This window comes from Dryobates pubescens, chromosome 8 (assembly GCF_014839835.1).
Source record: "Dryobates pubescens isolate bDryPub1 chromosome 8, bDryPub1.pri, whole genome shotgun sequence".
Taxonomy (NCBI): Eukaryota; Metazoa; Chordata; class Aves; order Piciformes; family Picidae; genus Dryobates; species Dryobates pubescens.
The window spans coordinates 14,932,003-14,953,096 of NC_071619.1; the positions used below are offsets into that span (position 1 = coordinate 14,932,003).

Genomic DNA, 21,094 nt, shown 5'->3' on the forward strand with positions numbered 1-21,094 from the left:
TAGCTCCTCTAAAAGAATTCAGTGAGTGCCTCTTCTAGGACTTGAGGGAATGGAACAAAAATAGAAATGGGTAGATTTAGATTGGCTGTTTGGAAGGAGCTCTTACCCATGAAGGTAGTGAGATGCTGGAACAGGTTGCCCAGGGAGGTGGTGGAAGCTTCATCCCTGGAGATTTTTAAGGCCAGGCTGGATGTGGCTCTGAGCAAACTGATACAGTGTGAGGTGTCCCTGCGCATGGCAGGGGGCTTGGAACTAGAAGATCCTTGAGATCCCTTCCAACCCTAATAATTCTATGATTCTACGATCTGAGGTAGCTGGTGGTCTTACAGGTCCATTCAGGGTGTCTGTGTACCTCCTGCTGTGCTCTGAATATCCCAATGCCTTTTGCTGCTAGTCTTTAAGCCTTGTAGGTCTGGGGAAAGAACAGAAATGCCTTGGAGTCTTCTTTCATAAGCAATTAGAGTGCACTCAGAGTTGTTTGCTAGCTTCAGGAAGGTATATTTTTTTCTGTACTGTGTTCCACATCTTGCACTTGTCAACAGATTACTCTTAGCCACAGCAAAGGGTACAAAAGAGACATTTCTTCAAAGGATAGCTTTGTGGTTGGAGCATGGTCAGACTTGACAGCCATAACATATATTCCCACTTATGTGTATTAATTTTAAAGTAAGTTTCTAATTTTCCTTCTTTAGAGAATTCCTTGTTTGTATACATGACACACAGAGCTCTGAGCAATGGATAGTACTGTGTGAAAAGCTGAGTGTTATTGTCTAGCTGAGCCAGCATTGACATAGGGTTCGGTGCTGGATGCTACCATGTCACTGCTGGTACTGCTTTCAAGTTACTAAACAGATACTTAGGCAGCTAGTGTTCACAGATTGGAAACTCTATATAACAGTACTAGAATCAGTGGAGCCCACACTTAAGAGTCACTGTTTGTATGTTACAGACAGATCCCAATGGTGCTTGCAGCTGTGGTTTCCCAATACGCTTCAAAGCAGTGGACTTTGAAGGGACTGTGTTTTCTCTTGACTATTAATTATACCTTGTGGTTCAACCCTATATGTAAGATGTATCTAGGATAGGAATAAACAGAATCACTGAAAGGACTTTGTGAACACATGAGACTTGGGATGTCACCTTGTGGTAGTTCAAAGAAATGCGAGGCAGTGACTTTTACTGTATTTTAAATTGAGATCCATTTTGAGCTACGTGATGTTTCTTTCTTGTACAGTCTGACTAGTTGTAAAGCACAAGACAGCTGCTCTTAACCTCCATACAGCCCATTCCCATAGTCGGCGTTTGGGGTGACTGCAGCAAGTGGCTGACAGTAAGTTACATGCTGCTCGGATACCTGAGCATATCAAAGATTGCAGCTGCTGTTGTTAGAGCCTACATGATGTCAGAGACAGAAGGACTATGACATGGTGGCAAGTGACATACTGCTATGTAGCCTTTTTTTGGTTGTTAAAAAAGCTCATTCTGTTCAGCTCTAGCCTTTCCCTGTTTCAGCCAGCTCAAATCTCCTATTTGAATGACAGGTGGGTACAGAGATGGTAGCCTCATCAAACATTGGTTTCTCCTAAAACAGAGAAGTCATTTTAGACCCAAATAATTTTTCCAGTGAAGTACAGAGTCTGTGTACTGGGCATTTAGTGACAGGAGTGTGGCTGACCTGGCCCCAACAGCTTACAGGCCAAAACATTTGTCAGCTCATTAATTTCAGCAAAACAGACTCACAGGAGGAGTTGTTCCTGGAGTTTGTCATTTCCTGTAACAAGGAAGAGCGGTAAGGGGCACATCTACATTCTGCCCTTTTTCCTGTGGCCTCAAAGGGCATTTGCCTCACTTGCTAGCAAACGGAGCTGTCCTGGCCAAAGTCAACATCCCAGTAAGTCAGTGCAGAACCAGAGCAGCAAAAAGGCAGCTACACAGGGATTAGAGTTTTGACTAGCATTGTATGTAAATAATATTAATGATGACAGTTTCTTTCTAGTAAATGTGTTTTCTTTTGTTACTGGTGCAGGCTGGAAGACAGAATGAATTCTCAGACTTTCCATTTGTGTTTTTAATAGCATTGCCTAATTGTAGTGAAACTATCAAGCCTGTGCATGCTTGGATGAGAAGGCATCTGCAAGAGGGTGACCTCAACTGAGGAGGGCAGTACCTGCCGCTCTTCAAATGCCAGGTAAACAGGCTTGCTCAGATCTCTACTCCCTTTCATAACTGTTTTCTGGGGAATGCCCTTTCAAGTTAAATGCTTCCTAATTATAACCCTTACAAGAAACACACTTGCTTGTCTTACAATGAAAATAAGGCTGCTGTGATTTTCAGCGTCAGAGTTCTGGCGTTGATTGAGACAGATTTTAATAATGGATGATCAAACATTAGCTGATGCAAATTGCCAGTTATTTCTGGAGTGCAATTCCAGCATTAGTGATGGGACAATCCATCTGAATGGTGATTACCTCCAGCTCTGAGCTGGAGTCAAGATGCTTGAGAGTTTCATAACAAGAGAAAAATAAGGGCGTTGTGCTATTTTTGACAGGATGACTGCTGCTTGCTCCCCTCCAGCTAATGGGACTGCACAGTCTGGAAATTATTTCTTGTAATACCTTTACTCTGGCTTGTTCAACAGAATTAAGTCCCTCTAATTTATTTATTTTGCCTGACAACTGCCAAGTTTATTTTACAGTGCAGTGTTGTGTTCTAAGAAAGCGTTAAGTGTGCTACGAAGTACAGAGATTTTTGTTGTCAGTATTTTAAAGATAGATGAAGGCTTATCCACTCAAGAGTGTAACAATCACACAAAATGCTGATTTGAGGTTCTCCTGCAGATTTCCTACATTTCAAGCCCCAAAGAATGCTCAGACAGATGCTTCTGCTTTGGCTTTCCATAAAGTGAAGTGGAGTCCCAGACCCTAGCCTGAATTTTAGGGCAGATTAGTGTGCCCAGGGAAAGAAGACTGAGGCTAAATGAAATGGTTCTCATGTGCAGATCAGATTTCAAAGAAGTGTTGAATCTGGGGTTTGTATCCTTTTGTTTTGATTCATGAGCTCCAAATACAAGCATAGTGAAACTATCCAACATACTTAATTTCCTAATTAATGATTACATTCCTTAGAACTTTGTTCAGAAGCATTTCCACATTCTTCACTGTAAAGATAACAATAAAACCTCCAGCTATGTGCCACTCCATCCTCTGATGGACACTATTTAATGCACTGTAGTTTTACAATAGATAAAGAAAACTGGAAACCTGCGTTTCACTTGTGGATAGGTTTATTTAAACATTTGTAAATTTTACTAAGTAAACTGCATTTATTTCTATGTGCATGCAGTTGTCAAGATACATCTATAGCCTTGTCAAGTCCACAGTGCAGTAACTTCAGAATTTTAAAGCAGCATGATGCTGAAGACATTTAGAGAAACAACGTCTGACCCTTCTTTGATTGCACTGTGAGGTTTCTTTGGTACACATAATTAGAAGTAGTGCTTGTTTTTGATTCAGTTAAAATGCAGTGTTTCAAACTGTGCACAGTAGAAAGAAATTCTCAAAAAGAAATATCCATTTAAAAATATGCAAGAGCAGGCAGCCTCCTGAGGAATTTTTATGAAAAATCCAGTTTAAAAGCAAAAAGTCAGAACTTTACCATGTGTAGATACTACTGAAGTGAGAAGGGAAAAAAGAAAGAAGTGGGGCTTTGATCCATTGTTTTTTAAAAACACCTGTCATGACCTCTTGAACCCTGCTTAAATTACTATCTGTTTTATAGTGCCAAATAGCAGATAAAAAGGGTGGAGAGCTGTGGTAGTTTTCAACCCACCACAAGAGTCTTGCTGAATTTGGTCCACAGTCTGAGGTGAAAACTCATCACTATTTAAAAAGATGTGAAAAACCTCTTCTTTAAATTGGTTTCACGATCTTCATTGACAAATAGTTCTGTTGGGGGAGGAGAGGAGAAACAACAGATATAAAAAGATGTACACAAAATACTTCAGTATAGTCATGTAAAAGACATGTAAGACACTAAAATGGGTCAGAAGGTATTCTGAGTGTGGTAATTTCAGTTAAAATACAGTAAAAATCAATTTCAGATTGAAGTAGACTGAATTGCAGACTCTAGACCATCTATGAACTATTTTTAATTGTCCAGGCTATAAAGACTTCTAAAGCACTCATTTGCTCCATCTTTACTTAATAGGTTAAACAAAATTTTACTGCTGAAAAGATGTAACAAATCTAACCCCCATCTCCCTGCTAAAACGGAGTTGACAGATCTATTGGTGAGTCATAGGGAGGCTAGCTTCACACCACAACTGAAGAGCAGTAACATTTAAAAGCTCTTACCGGCAATGAATAGAGGAGTACTGCTACAAACAAGACTAAGATCAGCAGGATGATCAGGCCTAGAAAGAGCCATTTAAACCTGCGCCACACAATAAATCTCATTGTCTTGCAGGGATTTGTAAACCAAAGGAAGGAAGTATCTGGTCGGCTGCATTTTGAAAGAAAAAAAAATAAATATTACTCATACTCTAAAAACAGGGAGTGCTTAAGGATGAGAATATAATGTAATAGAACACTCTGGACTGGATGCTGAAGAATGCACAGATAGTTTTGTAATGTAAGATAGCAGGTGCAGAAAATGTGTGCTATTAATAATGCAAACCACCTTGCATTTTATCTTAGTGCTTGCAGGGTGAAAGGAGACTAGCTTTTACAAAGGCTGGCAAAGGATAACTGATGTCTAATGGATCTTTTAGTGCATTCAGATTTTGTCAAGAACTTCATAGTAGCTAGATACTATGTATTTCTCAAGCTAGTGAAAGCAAAATGTCTTACTTTGGTAGATCTAGTTTGGGGTGCATGTTGGGCTCATCTCTTCCTTTACCAGCTGGCCTTTCCTCAGCTTCTTTTTCATTGACAACTTCCAGCGTCATTTCAACTTTACCCTTCAGAAAATAGGTGCCATGAGACAAGCATCTTACTGAATCATCACCAACAGTACTTGTTTGGTATTTATACAGCAGAGTATGGGATCAGCTCATTGTGTGCATCTGTGTGCTTTCCAATTCCTTCTCAAAATGTATTTATTTCTGCACTATGGCAATGTCACAACACCGTTTCAGAGAATGATGAACAGAAAAAGTAAATAGAATAGTATTAACCTGGTCAGAAAAGACCTTTGAGATCATTGAGTCCAACCTATCATCCAACACTATCTAGTCAACTAAACCATAGCACCAAGTGCCCCATCCAGTCTCCTCCTGGACACCTCCAGTGATGGTGACTCCACCACTCTCTGGGCAGCCCATTCCAATGGGCAATCACTACTTCTGTGAAGAACTTCTTCCTAAGAAGGAGGATATTAAATGGTTCTGCTAATTAATTTGTAGTTCAGTTTCAAGCTAGACATTTGGTTTTCTTCCAATTTAGAAAAACAAAACCAGTTCTTGTCTTCTTTCAAGAGCAAACCAAAAACCAATTCTCTTCTTTCAAGAGCAACCCAAGGATTGCATCTTTTCCAAATGAATAAGCATTGCATTTTTTTACATTGCTATTGCTGATAAATGTTTCTGAATATTTTTCCTCACATACTAAATTCTACTAATAAAGGTTTAAGGCAAAACCATTAGAAAGAAGAAGCAGACACACTTGAAAGGCTTACTATTCCATCAAGTGATATGCATATATGCATTTAGAGTCTTCATAGAACAAGTTATATTGTTTTAGGTCTTCTAATTGCCCTCCTAGTCATGAAGCTAATCTGGGTTCTCAGTATGCAAGTTATATTTACTGTGTATAAGGATTCTTACAGTCTTTTTTTGCAATTTGAAAAGCAAGGTGAGCACATATTGAGTACTTGAAAAAGAAGTAATAATCCTACCGCTAAAATACGAGAGCCATCCTTTTCAACATAACACGGCCACCATCCTTTCATGGATTTCTGTTCAAAGAGAGACACAGTCCTGGGAGCCTTCTGAGAACTGTCTGCCTTGTATTCTGGAATCATGTCTATATTGCACTTCTCTGGAACTTTTGCTGGAATGATTGTTTTATGTAAATCAAGTTCCACAAAACCTAGGAAATGGACAAACCAGTAAGTACTGCATAATGCAACCAACCCTACAACACAGTGGTTCAGCCTTTCAATCTGTCCTATCTCTGAACGTGTCAACATACACATTACATTCTTGTTTGTCTAAGGATGCTGTGAGGTGGGGAAGTAGGACACATCAGAGTGTGTCTAAGCCTGTCTTGCTGGTGTTGAAAGTGTTGGTGTTGATAAACTTGACTTAGCAAGCTCTCTTCCCCCCTCTTTTAATTTAAGATCACTTATTTTTAATAAAGGCTAAGCAGAAGACAACAAAATACAGCTATACTAAAGTAACTTCTCATTAAATGAATGATTTAGCTAACTTTAATGATGGTTATCAATCAGTTCAGATTTTGAGCCCTCGGTGGTTTGCATACAAGCTAAAGACTTTGGAGCTGTCTTAATACAGGGCAGAGAAACTTCTGTGAAGCAACATCTCTGTAAAACATTGTGACATAGATTGTTTAACCTAAATGTCAGCCTTATGTCAATACTCTCACTTAGAACTGAAGTACTCTCATTTTAAGTAATTTTACTTCAGATGCAAAGAAAGAGACAAAGTTAAGTTTTCAGGCACCTCATTTCATGCACTTTGTGAGAGGGCTTATCTGAGTGCCATAGATCTTGGTTTACCTGCCAGTAGGCTTTTCTTGAGTGAATATCCTGTACTGTATGAGAAAGTAGAAGTGTATTTGCATGCTCAGTGGCTCACCTTGTAAAAACAAACCTTAGGCAATAATTTAAAATGGATCATTTTTATCTCTTACTTTGAGACAATAACAGTTCTTTTCTTGGAAGTCTTACCCAGGTAGTCATCTAAGGAGAACTTATCATTATCCCATATCTGAATGATCAGTTTGGGTGGGATTCTGAATTCTGTGTTGTCGAGACTCCAAAAATGTTCCTAAAATTAAAGAAAAAACAAAACAACCAAACCCCCAAACTCAAGCATATTTTAAAAATTAATTATGAAAATTCAAAGCTGTGGTCTGCCAGTAGTGCTTGTCAATTCTGAGGCTAGTGGAAGCATTATGGATCTATTCTTGCCCTTGTTAAGAGGAGACTGTTGTTGTTGCCAGTATGCTGGTTCTGGCTCAGAGGCAAAATTGAATCTGTTAGCAATAGCAGTTTAAGAAAAGTAGGCAGAACTGAGCCAAGCTGTCCTTTTCAATACGCAGATACAAAATTATCAGACTAATTACAATCTGTATTCTAAGTCATGAAATCTTTAGAAACACGTTACCTTTTTGGAAACTACACAGAGCTGCTCTGCTGGGAGATAGTCAAAAGGAAAAATAAATCTCCAGTTGAAGTTTCCTTCACCATCCAACGATCGGTAGTGAACATCAGTTTTCTGCTTGTTTTCTTCATTACCAGGCATCCACCTGAAAACACAGAGAGGTGGCTGGTGTTTGCAGTGGGCCTGCACTGATGTTTATACTGTAACCCTGTCACTAAGTGGCTGCAAGCAAGCCATAAGAGTTGCTCACAAAGGGAATGGAAGAACCTTTCAAACTCTTTCTCAGTACGGTTCCAATTTGGCACTGTAAATAAGAACATCTGAACTGAATTTTTGATCTGTTAAGACCAGTACTGTATCTGTGGTGAGTCCGTGGTGGTGTTTTTAAATTCCTTTTAAAAAGAAATTAAATTAATGACTTAGTAGTATATTTCTCTGATTTCTACTGATTTTTGTTGTATGTTGAGACTAGGAAACATAAAAAGTAAGAACCCAGATTATGCAGCACCAAAGCTACCTCCCTATCTTTTCATCTTCCCATCTCAAGGAGATGAATTTCTGGGATCTTTCACTGCACATTAACTGGTCATGCTTTATCTTACAACACTGTTGTACTTCTCCTAGGTTAGCACTGTTTCAGAGGTTGTAGTGTGCACTGACTTGGCTGAACCAAATCATCTTTGGAACCCATGGTCCAGGCATTCGCAGGACATTCTGAGTATCATTCATTTGTAAGTGTTACATGACAGGATGCTCCTACCCCTTCACATAAATGTCACTCATTTCTTCCCCTGTGATGCTCTTTTCATCCAGAAGGACATCTTTGGTGTTCCAGATAATCACCCGCAAGATATACCTAAGAAAGAAAATATTTGGGGAAAGAAAATTGAATTGCCTTTGTTAGGGCTGCCAGATGGTGTGTAGTATATTTACATACTCACTTCTTGGCTTTTCGGGGAGTGATGTCAAAGGGAGGGCCTGGTGGTCCTAAGTTTTTGGGGAAAACATCAACCCACATCTGGAGCTTTCCCTGTAGCAGCAAAGAGGAGGTATGAGGGATTGTTTGTCATGGTAATCCTATAGAACTGCTTCCTTAGTGTTCATTTTAGCCAACAGAACAAAGCTCACTCTTGTTACCAATGTCAGAACTCCTAAGGACTTCAGATAGAAGTACAGCCAATCTCTTATGTTATATAGGCTTCTTCAAATGAGCAATGCCAAGAATTCAGAAGATGGTAGGGATTTTAATTCCCAGTGAATCTAGTGCAAGTTAGGTGACTAAATAGCTCTCATTCTGTAGGTCCACACTTCTGTTCTCTCAGAGGTGGTATTAAATAGAGTGTCATACTGATTGCAGCAGGTGGCCTACCCAGCATAGATATCAGTCCCTTTAAGTAGATTCTGAGGTAAGGCAACCACTGCAGATTTTACACTCTGTTTCAAATGCAAGCTCCCTTGTTTTTGCAGGTCAGTCTTTTGTTTGCTGCAGAAACTTTCTTAAAAATCCACCAGTGGTGAGTTTGGAAATACTAGAAAACAAATGTTAGCTTTTGTTCCTCTCATACAGAGAGGTCCAATATAAGACTTTGTATTAAAATTAGCACCTTGACCTTGCAGAGAAATGACAAGTTTGGTGTCATTTGTTGACTGTAGCTAGGAAGCCCTCAAGCCAGGTTGCCTCCTTTACTGTTGGTGAAGTATTAAACACATATTCCAGTTTATATCAGTGACAAAGTAGTAAATAAGTCTTCCCCAATTTCCGTTGTCAGTGTTTAAGGAGACATTTGGGGGTCTTAATGGCAAAATGAAACTGCATCTTCTTGTTTCTGGGTTAAGCTACTTTAGTGTCTCAGTCAAGTAATACTGATTTTTAGCACTCTTTTCCCTGAACGATACTGCTCTATTGACAATGTGATCTAAATGCAGGAGTGCTCCATTTATGTATTCAAGAAACCAGAAAGCGAATTGGTTCATAGTACCTGGGAAATGTGGGGCTGGAAAGTGCTGTATAAGGTCCTTGTCTCCACATGTTCAGGTACCAAACCCTGGGTTCTGAGGATATGAAGGGCTAACCGCTCTTCATCTGGACCAAGATGCTGATGCAGAATTTTGTTAGCTTCTGAAATAAAAGAAGGGGAAAAAGAAGAGGGGCTCATGAACCAGAATTTGCATTGGGACTTTTAAAACATTTTAAAACCAGGTATCTAAAACTGAGCAGAAAACTGCTCTCAACATTAAAGAAGTGGCCAAGCTCACCAGCTTCCTCCAAAGTATAGTCTCGTCCCCCGTAGTTAATCTTTCTGCCATTCTCAGAGAGGATGGGAGGAGCATAGCCTTTAAATCTGGCTACATTTTGCAATAACTGGGTTGGTTTTAGTTGATCACGCCAGGTGTTCACACCTGAACTTTTAGGAAAGCAACAAAACCACATCCTAAAATTAGTCACCATTCAGGGTATTCACACTTGATGTAAAATATATTTATTAAACTAATTCAGAAAGGGCAGCACTTTAACAGCCTAGGTTGCAACCACTTTAGTTTGATTACAGCGACCTAATTTTGTACCAGCTCAATTACCTGCCAAAAGAGAGTGCTTTTTGTTTACATATCAAAATAATTTATGCTAACAGATCCTTTCATATTTATTTCCATGAGAAGGTCAGAAAGTTCTATTATGTGCATGCTCTCTGGACACATATCACCACATAAAAAGGAATATTAAAATGTTTGATATTACTCTTTTCAGCCAAGGCTCTTCTGAAGACTTCACAGCTTAACTTGGAATTCAGATAATAAAGTCAGCACAACAAACACCCATGAGAACCATAGCATTGGCTTTTAAACATATAATTAAGATGAAGTAAGCCCAGATTTTTACAGAGACTGGGTACTAGATCTTACAGATACAAATTTTGAGTAGGTGAAATTACTTACATGCAATACTGCTGTGGGATGCCACAGTGAGATCCATAACGAGAAAGGAATCTGTTCTCAAGATCAATTATGGTTTCACCTACTTTTTCATCACGAGTCAATGTATCGTAGTCATAGACAGAAATTTTCAGATCCTTTTCTTGAGGCAAGAAGCAGCTGAGTTCATACATTCTAAACATAAAAATATCCAGTTACTGATAATGCTCTTTTCAGCAATACTTTTTAAACCCCTTAACCCCTCCCACTTTTTGAGCAGTAGCCTTTACAAGATACTCAAGGGATGCTTCCAGTGCTGATAAACCTAGCAGGAGTTACTAATCATACTGCAATTTATACTTGCATTTAGTAATAATTCTCTTTGTGCTCCTATAGATATTGCTTCCTTCATTTCTGTACAATGTATTACTTAAATGTTTTTTTGTACAGCAGCTTGAATTGGGACTAAGAAACTAATGTGGTTCTGCCATCCATTCTGTAAAAGGAGATGGTTGTTCAATCCATAGTTTTTCTATCATTAGAATTTTTAGAATTAGAATGTTTAGCTTTTATGACTAGAAGGGATTATTCTGTCATCCATCTGTCCTACACCAAACAGACTTAAAGTATTCCATGGTTAATTACTTTCTGCATCTTAGTATTATTTCTAGCCTATTTTTGTAACTTTGACTTCCAGAATAATTCTGGAAAAACTTGGACTTTTGAAGGGACTTTTTGCTGCCTATTTGTGTGCTATTTCTTTTTGCTGCCTATTTGTGTGCTATTTCTTTTTGCTGCCTATTTCTTTGCATAATCTGAACAACTGAAATTTTGTGGCATGTCCTTGCAAAGTGTGCTTTCTAAAGTCTTTAATGCTTCTAGACCCCTCTCTCATAACTTCCTAATTCATTGACATCCTCCTTTTAGTCTGGGTACCAAACTGGATCCAGAATTTCATTACAAAGATTATGTCAAATCTCCTAATACTAATTAGTATTTTCCTATTCCTATCATTCAAAGATATTGCTAGCCTTTGAAGGAGAGACCAGTGTACTAGGAATACATACTAAGCTGCTTACTCATCATGACACCCAAGCAGTTTTCAGAATTAAACCTTTTTTCCACATTTTATAAGCATATTTTGCTATTCCTGTACGCATAACGTGGAGTGGTTTTAAGATGTATACTTTGGTTTACTGTGTAATGTACCCATCTGACACAGAAAATCCACAGACTAGCCAAACACCTGCATTGTCCAATGATTTAAAAGGGAAATGCTTTATGCATCTCTACTCACAATTAACTGACAGTATATAGCTATAAATAGAGCATTGTGTATTTCAAATAACAGTTTATCTTAAAAAAATAGGAACTCATTCTAAAACACAATAAAATACAAAAACTTGGTTACCTGCCAAAAATTGGGTTGAGAGTATTAGGCACATAATTATCCCTGTCTTCAATTACTTTTTTACTTAGGGATATTTTTATGTAAGGATCACACTGTTTAAAATATAAAAACAATAATAATTGTTAGTAAAGACTTATCAAGGTTGACTTTATTTAGGATATACTACAACAGTTAGCTCACAGACATTGCAAACCCCAAAAGTCTCACCAGCCCATTATTATCCTGAGGTTGAAGCTCCAAAGCTCGAACGACATAAATTCGCACAATGCACTCCTGAGGCCCGCTGTCTGGCAGCTCACGGAACTGGCGAGGAGGAGCTGGAATTGTGGGATCATCTGGCAGTACATAGATTTTAAAGGATCCCTAAAAAAAAAAATTACAAAGACCCAGCAAGATAAATATAGTTTTAACAGACAAACTGTAGCCTGATCGACACTTAGAAGGCTTTAGCGGCTTTTGGATAAGATTTAGTAGAAAGGCAATGTTTATATCCTTAGCCAATTTAAATCAATACAGCTCTCTTGATTTCAATAAAGTTACTCAGTTTAATCCAGCTGAGAATATGTAACACATATTTCGCGTTTGTTTCCCCCTCCACAAGCATTTTGGTTTTTTTTTTGGTTTGTTGTTTGTGGGTATTTTGTGGTTGGTTTGTTTGGTTGCTTTTGTGGCTTTGTGTTTTGTGTGTGTGTGTGTTTTTGTCACTTTTCTAACATACAATGTTATCATTATTCTAATCTTTAAAAGTCATGGACAGAGTCACAGAAACAATACCATATACCTTTTCCAAAAGCACAAAATACTTCTTATCCATATTCAATCTTTAAATACTTCACTCAGAACATCTCCAGGAGAAACATTAGCCCTGTTCAGGAAGTTATTTGGGAGGGTTCTGTTACACAAGCACCAGGGAAGATCACATCAGCAGGAATTGTATTTCTTTTACATTAACATGTATCACATTTAGTGTAAACAATATGTAGCTGTATGTTCCTTCAAAAAGAAGTGATGAGCATGTATGTAGACTTCCTTCAGTGATAGCTGCTTAGATACTAATATGTCTATTTAGCATTTGGTTGTTGCCTGTTACTTGAAATTTACCTTGAATTCCCCAACCACTGATGGATCATCATTCTCCTCAGATTTGCCTCTGTATAGTTTAAATGTATCACAGAAGTCTGTTAAGTTATTAAATTCAGGCACTTTTTCCAATTCACAGTCATACACCTTAAAAAGGGAACAAAAAAGGGAAGTTTAAAAAAAGTGCAGTTTAGAAACGATCACACATCTCATCTCCAATGCTGCAGCACTGCAAAGTGTGTTGTATGTTTATGTTTGATGGAACACCTTAAGGGACCAATGCATTTGGAACTATTTTTATTTTTACATTGAAGTGGAAGCAAATGTGAATTTGGGAGAATTATCAAGCTTCATTTAGGCCTTGTTAAAACCGGAATAAATAGCGCTTCACAAGCTTACCTTTACTTTCTTTCTTAGGTGTGTTAGATGAGAAATTAAAGTGGCCTGGCTTCAACTCATAACCAACAGACAGGAAAAGCATTGATTCTCTGTGTTCATACTTTCTCAAAGTGTATATTTATTTAGGAACTGCCTGGCACCCAAAGAAGTCAAGAGCAAAATTTCATTTGACGGAAGATTAAATTCTTAATATATCTCTTAAGTGTAGTTAAGTAGAAAAGAAGCAAAGATAGTTCCTTAAAACCTTCATTTCACCACATGAAATCTTGCACAGTTAATTTTGAGAAGCATTAAAAAAAAAAACCAAACAAAGGGCACAGCCCTGATCAGTTTTGGGCTTATAAACAGTTGAGATATGTGAATTAATTTTATTCTGAGCAATACCTTTAAAGTGTCGTATCCTTTTTTAACATACTGTCCACATTTTTCATATTCTCCTACTGAAGCATAAAATTTGCTCCACCAATCAACAATTTCTTCCTCCTTAAAGAAAACAAAAAAGTATTTTATCTGGGAAGATAAAGATCTTTTGTAGAGCACAAGCAATGAACAATTGAACATACTAAAAGATAGTATATCCTAAAACATATCAGTTAAGTAATATCAAAGGATCATTTGAAAGAGAATCAGAATGTAATTATTAGGGCTAAAAAGATGGAATTTCTTTTACCCAGGTTTTGGTGCCTATATAATCCAGCTATGGTGATAGTCAACAGCCATTCATCTCCACTAATTACTGGTATCTAGAAACCTAGCTCAAAGGACTGACACCTGGAAGTGTGTCCTAGCCTAGGTTACTTAAGTTAGAGGAAGTAAATGTACACTTAGCTGGTGCACTCACTGTTTCAGCTATCAAGGACAAAAGCCATCATACCTGGTATTTATTACAAGAACTGCATGGCTATCAAAACTGATGTAAACATGTTGAGAACCTTTTCCTGAGGGATAAACATGTTAGTCTGCTTTCAGCACTCCCATTTATTTCAAAGCTGCTGCCATATAGTAACACTGGGACAGACATTAACTGCTCTAAGCATACATCATTCCATTAAAACCAGTGGAGGTTGCCTATACTGTGACAGAATCTTGCAGTTGGAGATCTACCTTAATGCTTACTGAGAGCAGCTGAAGAACAGTGAGTCTTCCCCTCTTAGAAATAATACTTCAATGAGCTTCATGAAAGCCTAGATGCCAGCAACCTATACATTCAACTAAGACAATATTTCTGTATATTTTTTTATTCAAGTCAGATAATAATTTTGATCATCAGAGTGATATTTTCTGTATTTACCCATAGGGATTGCATCATATAATTTTTTCCCCCTGAAAACATACTTTAAATTGGTAATGAATAGTATTCATTTGATGAGAATGAATAGTTATTTGTTCGCTATTGAAACCTGAACAAATCTTTTAAGATTGCTTGTGTTTAAAGAGAGTCTTAAAGTATTATATGGATTATTAAATGTGAGGTAGTGGGGTTTTAAATTTATTTCAGTGTTTTATTTCAGTCTTTTCAAGTCTATTATTGTATTTCTATCTGAGTCTATTATTTCAGTCTTGCATATTTTTCCTGCATTTACGATTTTGCAAGTTGATTGTATGTTTTACATCAAATATTTTCAGAGGTTACACTTCTCATCCACATGCCTCAAAGGCTAAGTTAGGAAGCAGTATTTATATATTCATTTTCAGTTGGAGATCTTGCTTACTTACAAGAAAGCAGTGGGTAGATTTTTTTAAAAGTATCATACATTACCTTTTCTGTAAGCTGCTCATCAGGATCAATTCATAAAAGAAAAGCAAAAAAACCCAAACAATAGTTAGGAAGTGATTTACAGAATTCTAGACAGTTAAATAGGCTTTAACAGCTTAGGCTTTTGCATATAGTATGCACAGCATGGTAGTTACTAACATCAATAATTTACAAATACTTTTGAAGAGTATTCAGACACTCTGTTTAACCTTTTTTTTTTTTTTTTTCCTTCTGCTGTTAGTATGTTCTAGAGATTAAACCATAGCATATATTAAAACAATTTCAGAAAACAAGTTTTCAGGACTGAAAGACATTATCACCCTGTGCTTTTTTTCTTTCATAACAAAGCCAAACTGAGAGAAACTTGGTTTTCTTATTGTATCATTGCAGAGGTACACTCTGGATTCTATTTATTTCCACAGTAGCATCATTTCCTGATTTCACCTGAAGTTTTAGAGAGCACTGGATCTGATTTTTTTTTTCCCCCCACAAAATTGAATCTATTCCAGAGATTCTTTTCCAAACAAATTTCACATACATAAAATTCAAGTTATTTTTTTGCTCTTTTTGAATATGTACTTCTTTATAAAATAATCTGCTAATGCTCAACAGCCATTTTCCCTTTTCCTATTGTTTTTCAGTTGTTTACAGGCTGTGGAGTCTCATAAGTCTGAAAAAAACACATGAAGAGTTACAAAGTACAGTAACAACCAATATGTGTGTCTATAGATTTAGCCATGTAAGTGTAGTAAGTCTGCACAATCCAAAAGGCTTCACCTGTTAAATCATAACTACCATAACTATCACCCAATAATCCATTAAGAGCAAGCATCATGCACCCCATTTGGAAGCCAAGGTGAGCAAGTGCTAGTGTTTTTATACCATACCTTGTGATTTGATTTAAAAGCATGATCCATAAAATTTTTGGTACAAAGCAGAAGAAATAGGCAAGCATACAAGCCAAGTGCATCAGTAATTGAGGACATCACTCTGATATATCACATTAATTTACTCCTATTTCTATCCTGTAAGTAATTATCTTGCTAGGATGTTCAGGTCTACAGCATTATAGAAGTCTTGTCTTCGAAGGAAAAATATAACATAGTTTTTTTTCCCCAGATTTGTACAGAATGATCAGATTTTCTGATTTAATCTCAGAAATCATATCATATCAGATCTGAAAAGCCTCCAGGCAGAATTCCTGAGGTAATTTCAAATACTTTGTCATAATCAAGTTTGACATTGTTTCAACACTGGTTTGCAATATTGACAACACTGAAGGGTAGCTTGCATAATTATGCAGCAAAAATGTAAACTCTCCATTTAAAGCTTTTGTACAAAATACACTATATAGAACTCCAAAGCTTTCATCAAAGCATAATGTTGTAAGAGTTTAAATAAGGGTTTGTGGGTTTGGTCTTTTTTTTCCCCCCTTGATATATCTTCAAGTATCTCTTCAAATAATGCACTTGGTATCTTTGCAATGATCAGGTTAAGAAAAAACCAAATCAAACCCTTAAGACCTTTAAAAGTTCCCAAAGCAAATGAAGAATCTTAAGAATTTGGATATTACTGTTACTAAAGCTGTTAAGCAGGATGTGCTCACAGAATTCCAAAACACACAATAAAATGCCATATGATAAATTTGAGATTTTGGAGTGAAATATTCACATAGTAAAGATCATCTAATAGATACTGCCCTTTTTCTTAATGTACCCAGTGTCTTTCACTATAGATCATTATATAAAGTTTTCAAGATACTAGCAATGTCTAGAAAAGTTAGAGTTAGAATTTAATTTACTGGAGATTTTTTTTCTCCAAAGTTTGAATATTAATAGGGTGGTTTAATAATTGCTGATCAATTTGGTGCTGTTCCACATAAATGTCAAAAAAGCTGAGTTTTTAGTAGTCCATACATATTGTACACACATAGTAAGACTTCTAGACGGAATATACTTCAATATTTTTAAGTAAACATACTAGACTAAGTAAACATACATACATGTTAAGTAAACATACATACATCATCTCCTCCAAAATCCCTGGATGGAATAATTGCCAAGAGAAGTACAGCCTCATGACCACATTGCAATAACACTCTTTCCCCATCCGATCCCATTCTGCTCCTCTCCATGCATTACTTTGGTACATACATACATGCACTGTTGTTGGAGAAGCCATTTTGCTGAGTGCTGTTGACATACTGCTTAAACACTAGAAATTGGAATGTAATTGATGAAATTTTGGCATTGTGTGTCCTCAGGGTGTTGTCTACATTTCACTTAGAGTTTCTGTGTTACCATGGCTTTGACTCTGCACCCACCAAAGCATACACCTGCCTGTAACTGCTTTATTTAGAACACTCAGTCTGTGCAAGATCAGGCTGCTCTAACCATCACCATTGAAAGACTTGGTAACGTTCTATCACATGCTTTCAGTAGCTATTGAACAAGCAAATTCATTCTTGAGCTATTGGATGAATTTTATTGTGCACATAAAGCTACAGTTTGATATTTACTATATGAAAACAGAAGTTAAAATGAGTAACAGATTTCCTTTGCTTTCCTGCCAAAGTAATGTTTTTCCATCTGGCTTTAAAAAGCTTGTGTGTGTTTCCTACAATTTTGTCCTCTGATTTTTCAGAAATCACAGATCTAAATAAGAAAGTCAAGCATCAAATTTCAAAGATTACCTGAGCTGTGAGGAGTGGTTGTGCATCTTCCATTTCAATTACTGTATCCTGGCGAGGTGCAGCAGAGAGGAGACTAACTGTAAGCCAAAGATTTTATTAAGGCAAAATGGTGTCAGAAAAATATCTTAGCAAACATTTTCATGAGATTTGAAATCCAACCAGTTACAGAAGATAAAATAATTCGTTGGCTGTTTTGTGTAGGATATGTGACCATTGCTCAAGTATAGAGAATTCCAAAAAGAGTAAAAGATGTCAGCATTGTATTCAGAGCAGTCTTGCTGGAATACTGGATCATTAGTTTGGTACAGGAGTAATCACAGTATCACCAAGGTTGGAAGAGACCTCAAAGATCATCAAGTCCAACCTGTCACCACAGACCTCATGACTAGACTATGGCACTGAGTGCCACGTCCAGTCCCTTCTTGAACACATCCAGGGATGGTGACTCCACCACCTCCCTGGGCAATCACACTAATTAACACTCTAAATTAGATTTATTTTCTTTCAGAACATTATCTCCAAACAGTACACAGCATGAGATGGCTATTTATCAGTACAGCACACAGAGTAAACACCGAAGCTTTCCCCCTCCCCTAGAAGTGCTCAAGATAGGTGGGATGTGGGACCTGGTCTAATGGAAGGTGTCCTTGCCCATGGCAGTGGGGTTGGAACTAGATGATATTTAAGATCCTTTCCAACCCAAACCAACCAGGAAGAGATTATTCTAGCACCTTGCAAGAAAGTAAAACTTTTAATTTTCCAGCTGTTTACCTTTCAGTTGTGGTGCAATGTCTTCTGTAGTAGCATAGGGGTCACAGCGAAAGCTTTCCAGTAAATCGATAGTACATTGTCCCACGATGGGCTTCCGTCCAAACGGCCTGTGGTCTATTACTTTAATAACAAGAGAGGGGCTGTATATCTCCTCTTTTGGCAAAAGCTAAAAATGAAAGGTTAGAGTTTGTTTATAATGTGAACAGAAGGAAAGTGAAGAATAAAGACTTTTCTCCCTAAATTAGGGCTGTTAACTTTATTTAATATTGAACTACTCTGTCCTCTGTGTGGTAGATTTCTAACCTTACATTATGATTCAGGAGAAGTCAGCAAGAAAAATTGAAATTGCTTCAAATCTTGAATAGTCTTGACTCCTAGCAGTAGGAAAGTAGTCACATATCTACAGGTAAATTAACACCTTTTCAAATAAAATAGTATAATGTGTCAGTGACCAACAGAATTGTCAGGTTCAGCAAATTCCTTTTGTTAAGTCAAAAAAGGATGTGTAAGGTTTTATGCTCATTCTTGCATAATAAATCCTTGGCCTTCAAAAACAGCATGGAATAACCGATTTTGCTATAGCTAGCTGGTAAATAGTTTTCACAACTTACAACTTTCATGAAGAGAACAGAAGATGGAAAATTTGGTGTCTTTTTGAGGTTTTTAATCACCACAGATTCCACCATTTCACCCCCACATTCCACAATGAGACTCGGAGACATAACAGGTGCCAGCTGGTAGTTTTTCATGTTCCTCAAACCCCAAGCCAGAATCTGTAAAATAAAATCCAGTAAGAAAGGAAAGATGAAATTAAGTCTTTACAATAATAAAATGTGATTTGCAAAATATTTCAAGATGGCTGTTCTAAGAAAGGCAATGGAAAAAAACGAAGCTCAAATTCCCTCGTATTTTTCAGTATGAAGTTTTGGTTTTTTCCTCAAAGCAAATACAACACTTTATGATCTAGAGGATGAGATGACTATGCTTGTATTCCATTAGTTTAAAAATAAACCATACCTCAACAGCAGTGAGCTGAACTACTGGTCTGATTCCTTGAGGTACCATGTAAAGCTTTGGTGCTCTTTGTGATGGAAGAATTGGAAGGTTAGCGCCACCCTATTAAGACACAGACATGAATATTAGTTTCTCTTATCTTCCATACATGAAATACCTTGCAAGTATTAAAACAATTTTCACATTATGACTCACTCTGAAAGAATATATGTCATCATACATTACATATACATACCCCCACCAAAAAAATGAATACCTTGTCCTTCAAAATAAGTTCTGCAGCAAAAAGAATGTCTCCACTAGGTTTGCCATTGTTTGTTACAGGATACCAGAGCAGTTTTGGTGTGATGTCCTCTTCTGGGATTAACTTGACCATGGGGGAACAAATACTTCTTCCAAGGAATTCATCTTTACCCTGCCACCAAAACAGCAATCATAGCCATTAATGTTAGTCTCAATTAATATAAATAAATTTAAAAAACAATCAGAGTAAGAAGCATTCACCTACCACTTGGTCACTGTCAAAAAGTTCAATTACAACATTAGGAGGATTTTGGGCTACTGTCTGTGGGTCCCCATAGATCTCAATTTCATTAAATATGAGAGTTTGGTCCCATGTAGGATTTAGAGTTGAATGAATGATCTTAGTTGTTTTGCTTTGATGGAGGAAGGAAACATGAGCATACGGATCTGAAATATCATACAAAGATTAAAAGCATAGCATTACAGGCAAACACAGCCCCATCAAGCTGTAAGGCACAAAAGAACAATTTTTATCAAACATAAGATGTTATTTTTCTTCTGTTACTACCAGTTCTATAAGCTATTCTACATAATTTGTATTTAATAAAGCAAACTCTATTTGATTACTAAATACCTTCCTTTTATACAAGTCTCAATTAACAGGGTAATAAATGGAAATGCTGAAATGTCTTGCAAACCAGACAGGGAATATAAAAACCAAAATGAAACACTGGCTGTACTGATCTCCTCTTGAAGCTTTTTTTGGTTGTATCCACTGATGTGCAACTGTACAGCCTGATAATTATACAAAAAAATAATTCTAGTTGTGACTAGTTGCCAAACAAGAAATTCTCCCAGGCTATATTGCTTGGATCAACCTTTGGTTTCAAATGTTCTTATTTATAGCAACCTTTTCTTGTGAAACAGCTAAATAATTAAAGTGGTCTAGGCACACTGTTTGTCAGACCTTTAAATCATCAAGAGCTCTGTAGAAGGTATCTGATGATGGTCATTGACATTTCCTGTACAAATTGCAATTACTAAGAGCTAGAGGCAGTTTTAAAGGTTATCTTTACATTCGTTTCAACAGCTTCTGGCTAAGTCCATGATCAGTGTTATAAAATTTGGTTAGCTCTTCAAACTAGTTTTAGAGGACAATTAAATGCAGATGCACTAGTTTACTGCATCTGAGGTACTTATCTTGAATTCTACATATGCAAATTCGAGACATTTATTATTGTTTCTTTGTATTGCTTTTAAGTGCTGCATATTGAAGTAAGACCAAATATACACAAGCAGCTGTACAAACCTCCCCTCGTTTCAGAAAACAGCAGTAAAATATGTATAGCTCTCTGCCTTCTGTAACAAATTTACATATGCATTACACTTAATTTTTAATTAAAACAGGGAGGCAGGGGTAAAGATAAGCTGCTCATTTTATCTTTATCTTTGGTTGAAATAATTTAAAGTGTAAAG

At 37.0% G+C, this 21,094-nt stretch overlaps 1 protein-coding gene across 2 annotated transcripts in view; it reads right to left on the reverse strand.

Moving 5' to 3' along the window:
- Nucleotides 1-3,279: 3,279 nt before the first annotated feature.
- Nucleotides 3,280-21,094, reverse strand: part of MYOF (myoferlin) — a 67,541-nt gene continuing 49,726 nt past the window's right edge. Inside the window, exons 33-55 of one of the 2 annotated variants that reach the window (XM_054163259.1) lie at nucleotides 19,884-20,065; nucleotides 19,632-19,790; nucleotides 19,379-19,477; nucleotides 18,973-19,134; nucleotides 18,362-18,527; nucleotides 17,591-17,667; nucleotides 17,056-17,112; nucleotides 14,902-14,913; nucleotides 13,527-13,625; nucleotides 12,765-12,890; nucleotides 11,871-12,026; nucleotides 11,664-11,755; nucleotides 10,277-10,447; nucleotides 9,599-9,747; nucleotides 9,322-9,461; nucleotides 8,284-8,372; nucleotides 8,103-8,198; nucleotides 7,346-7,487; nucleotides 6,907-7,006; nucleotides 5,893-6,086; nucleotides 4,848-4,957; nucleotides 4,353-4,500; nucleotides 3,280-3,944 (exon numbers count right to left, since the gene is read on the reverse strand). In XM_054163259.1, coding sequence (XP_054019234.1) covers nucleotides 3,909-3,944; nucleotides 4,353-4,500; nucleotides 4,848-4,957; nucleotides 5,893-6,086; nucleotides 6,907-7,006; nucleotides 7,346-7,487; nucleotides 8,103-8,198; nucleotides 8,284-8,372; nucleotides 9,322-9,461; nucleotides 9,599-9,747; nucleotides 10,277-10,447; nucleotides 11,664-11,755; nucleotides 11,871-12,026; nucleotides 12,765-12,890; nucleotides 13,527-13,625; nucleotides 14,902-14,913; nucleotides 17,056-17,112; nucleotides 17,591-17,667; nucleotides 18,362-18,527; nucleotides 18,973-19,134; nucleotides 19,379-19,477; nucleotides 19,632-19,790; nucleotides 19,884-20,065 — 2,762 coding nt within the window. In that variant the 3' untranslated portion in view covers nucleotides 3,280-3,908. The remainder of the gene's footprint in view (nucleotides 3,945-4,352; nucleotides 4,501-4,847; nucleotides 4,958-5,892; nucleotides 6,087-6,906; nucleotides 7,007-7,345; nucleotides 7,488-8,102; nucleotides 8,199-8,283; nucleotides 8,373-9,321; nucleotides 9,462-9,598; nucleotides 9,748-10,276; nucleotides 10,448-11,663; nucleotides 11,756-11,870; nucleotides 12,027-12,764; nucleotides 12,891-13,526; nucleotides 13,626-14,901; nucleotides 14,914-17,055; nucleotides 17,113-17,590; nucleotides 17,668-18,361; nucleotides 18,528-18,972; nucleotides 19,135-19,378; nucleotides 19,478-19,631; nucleotides 19,791-19,883; nucleotides 20,066-21,094) is intronic. The other variant, XM_054163258.1, reaches the window with a different exon arrangement.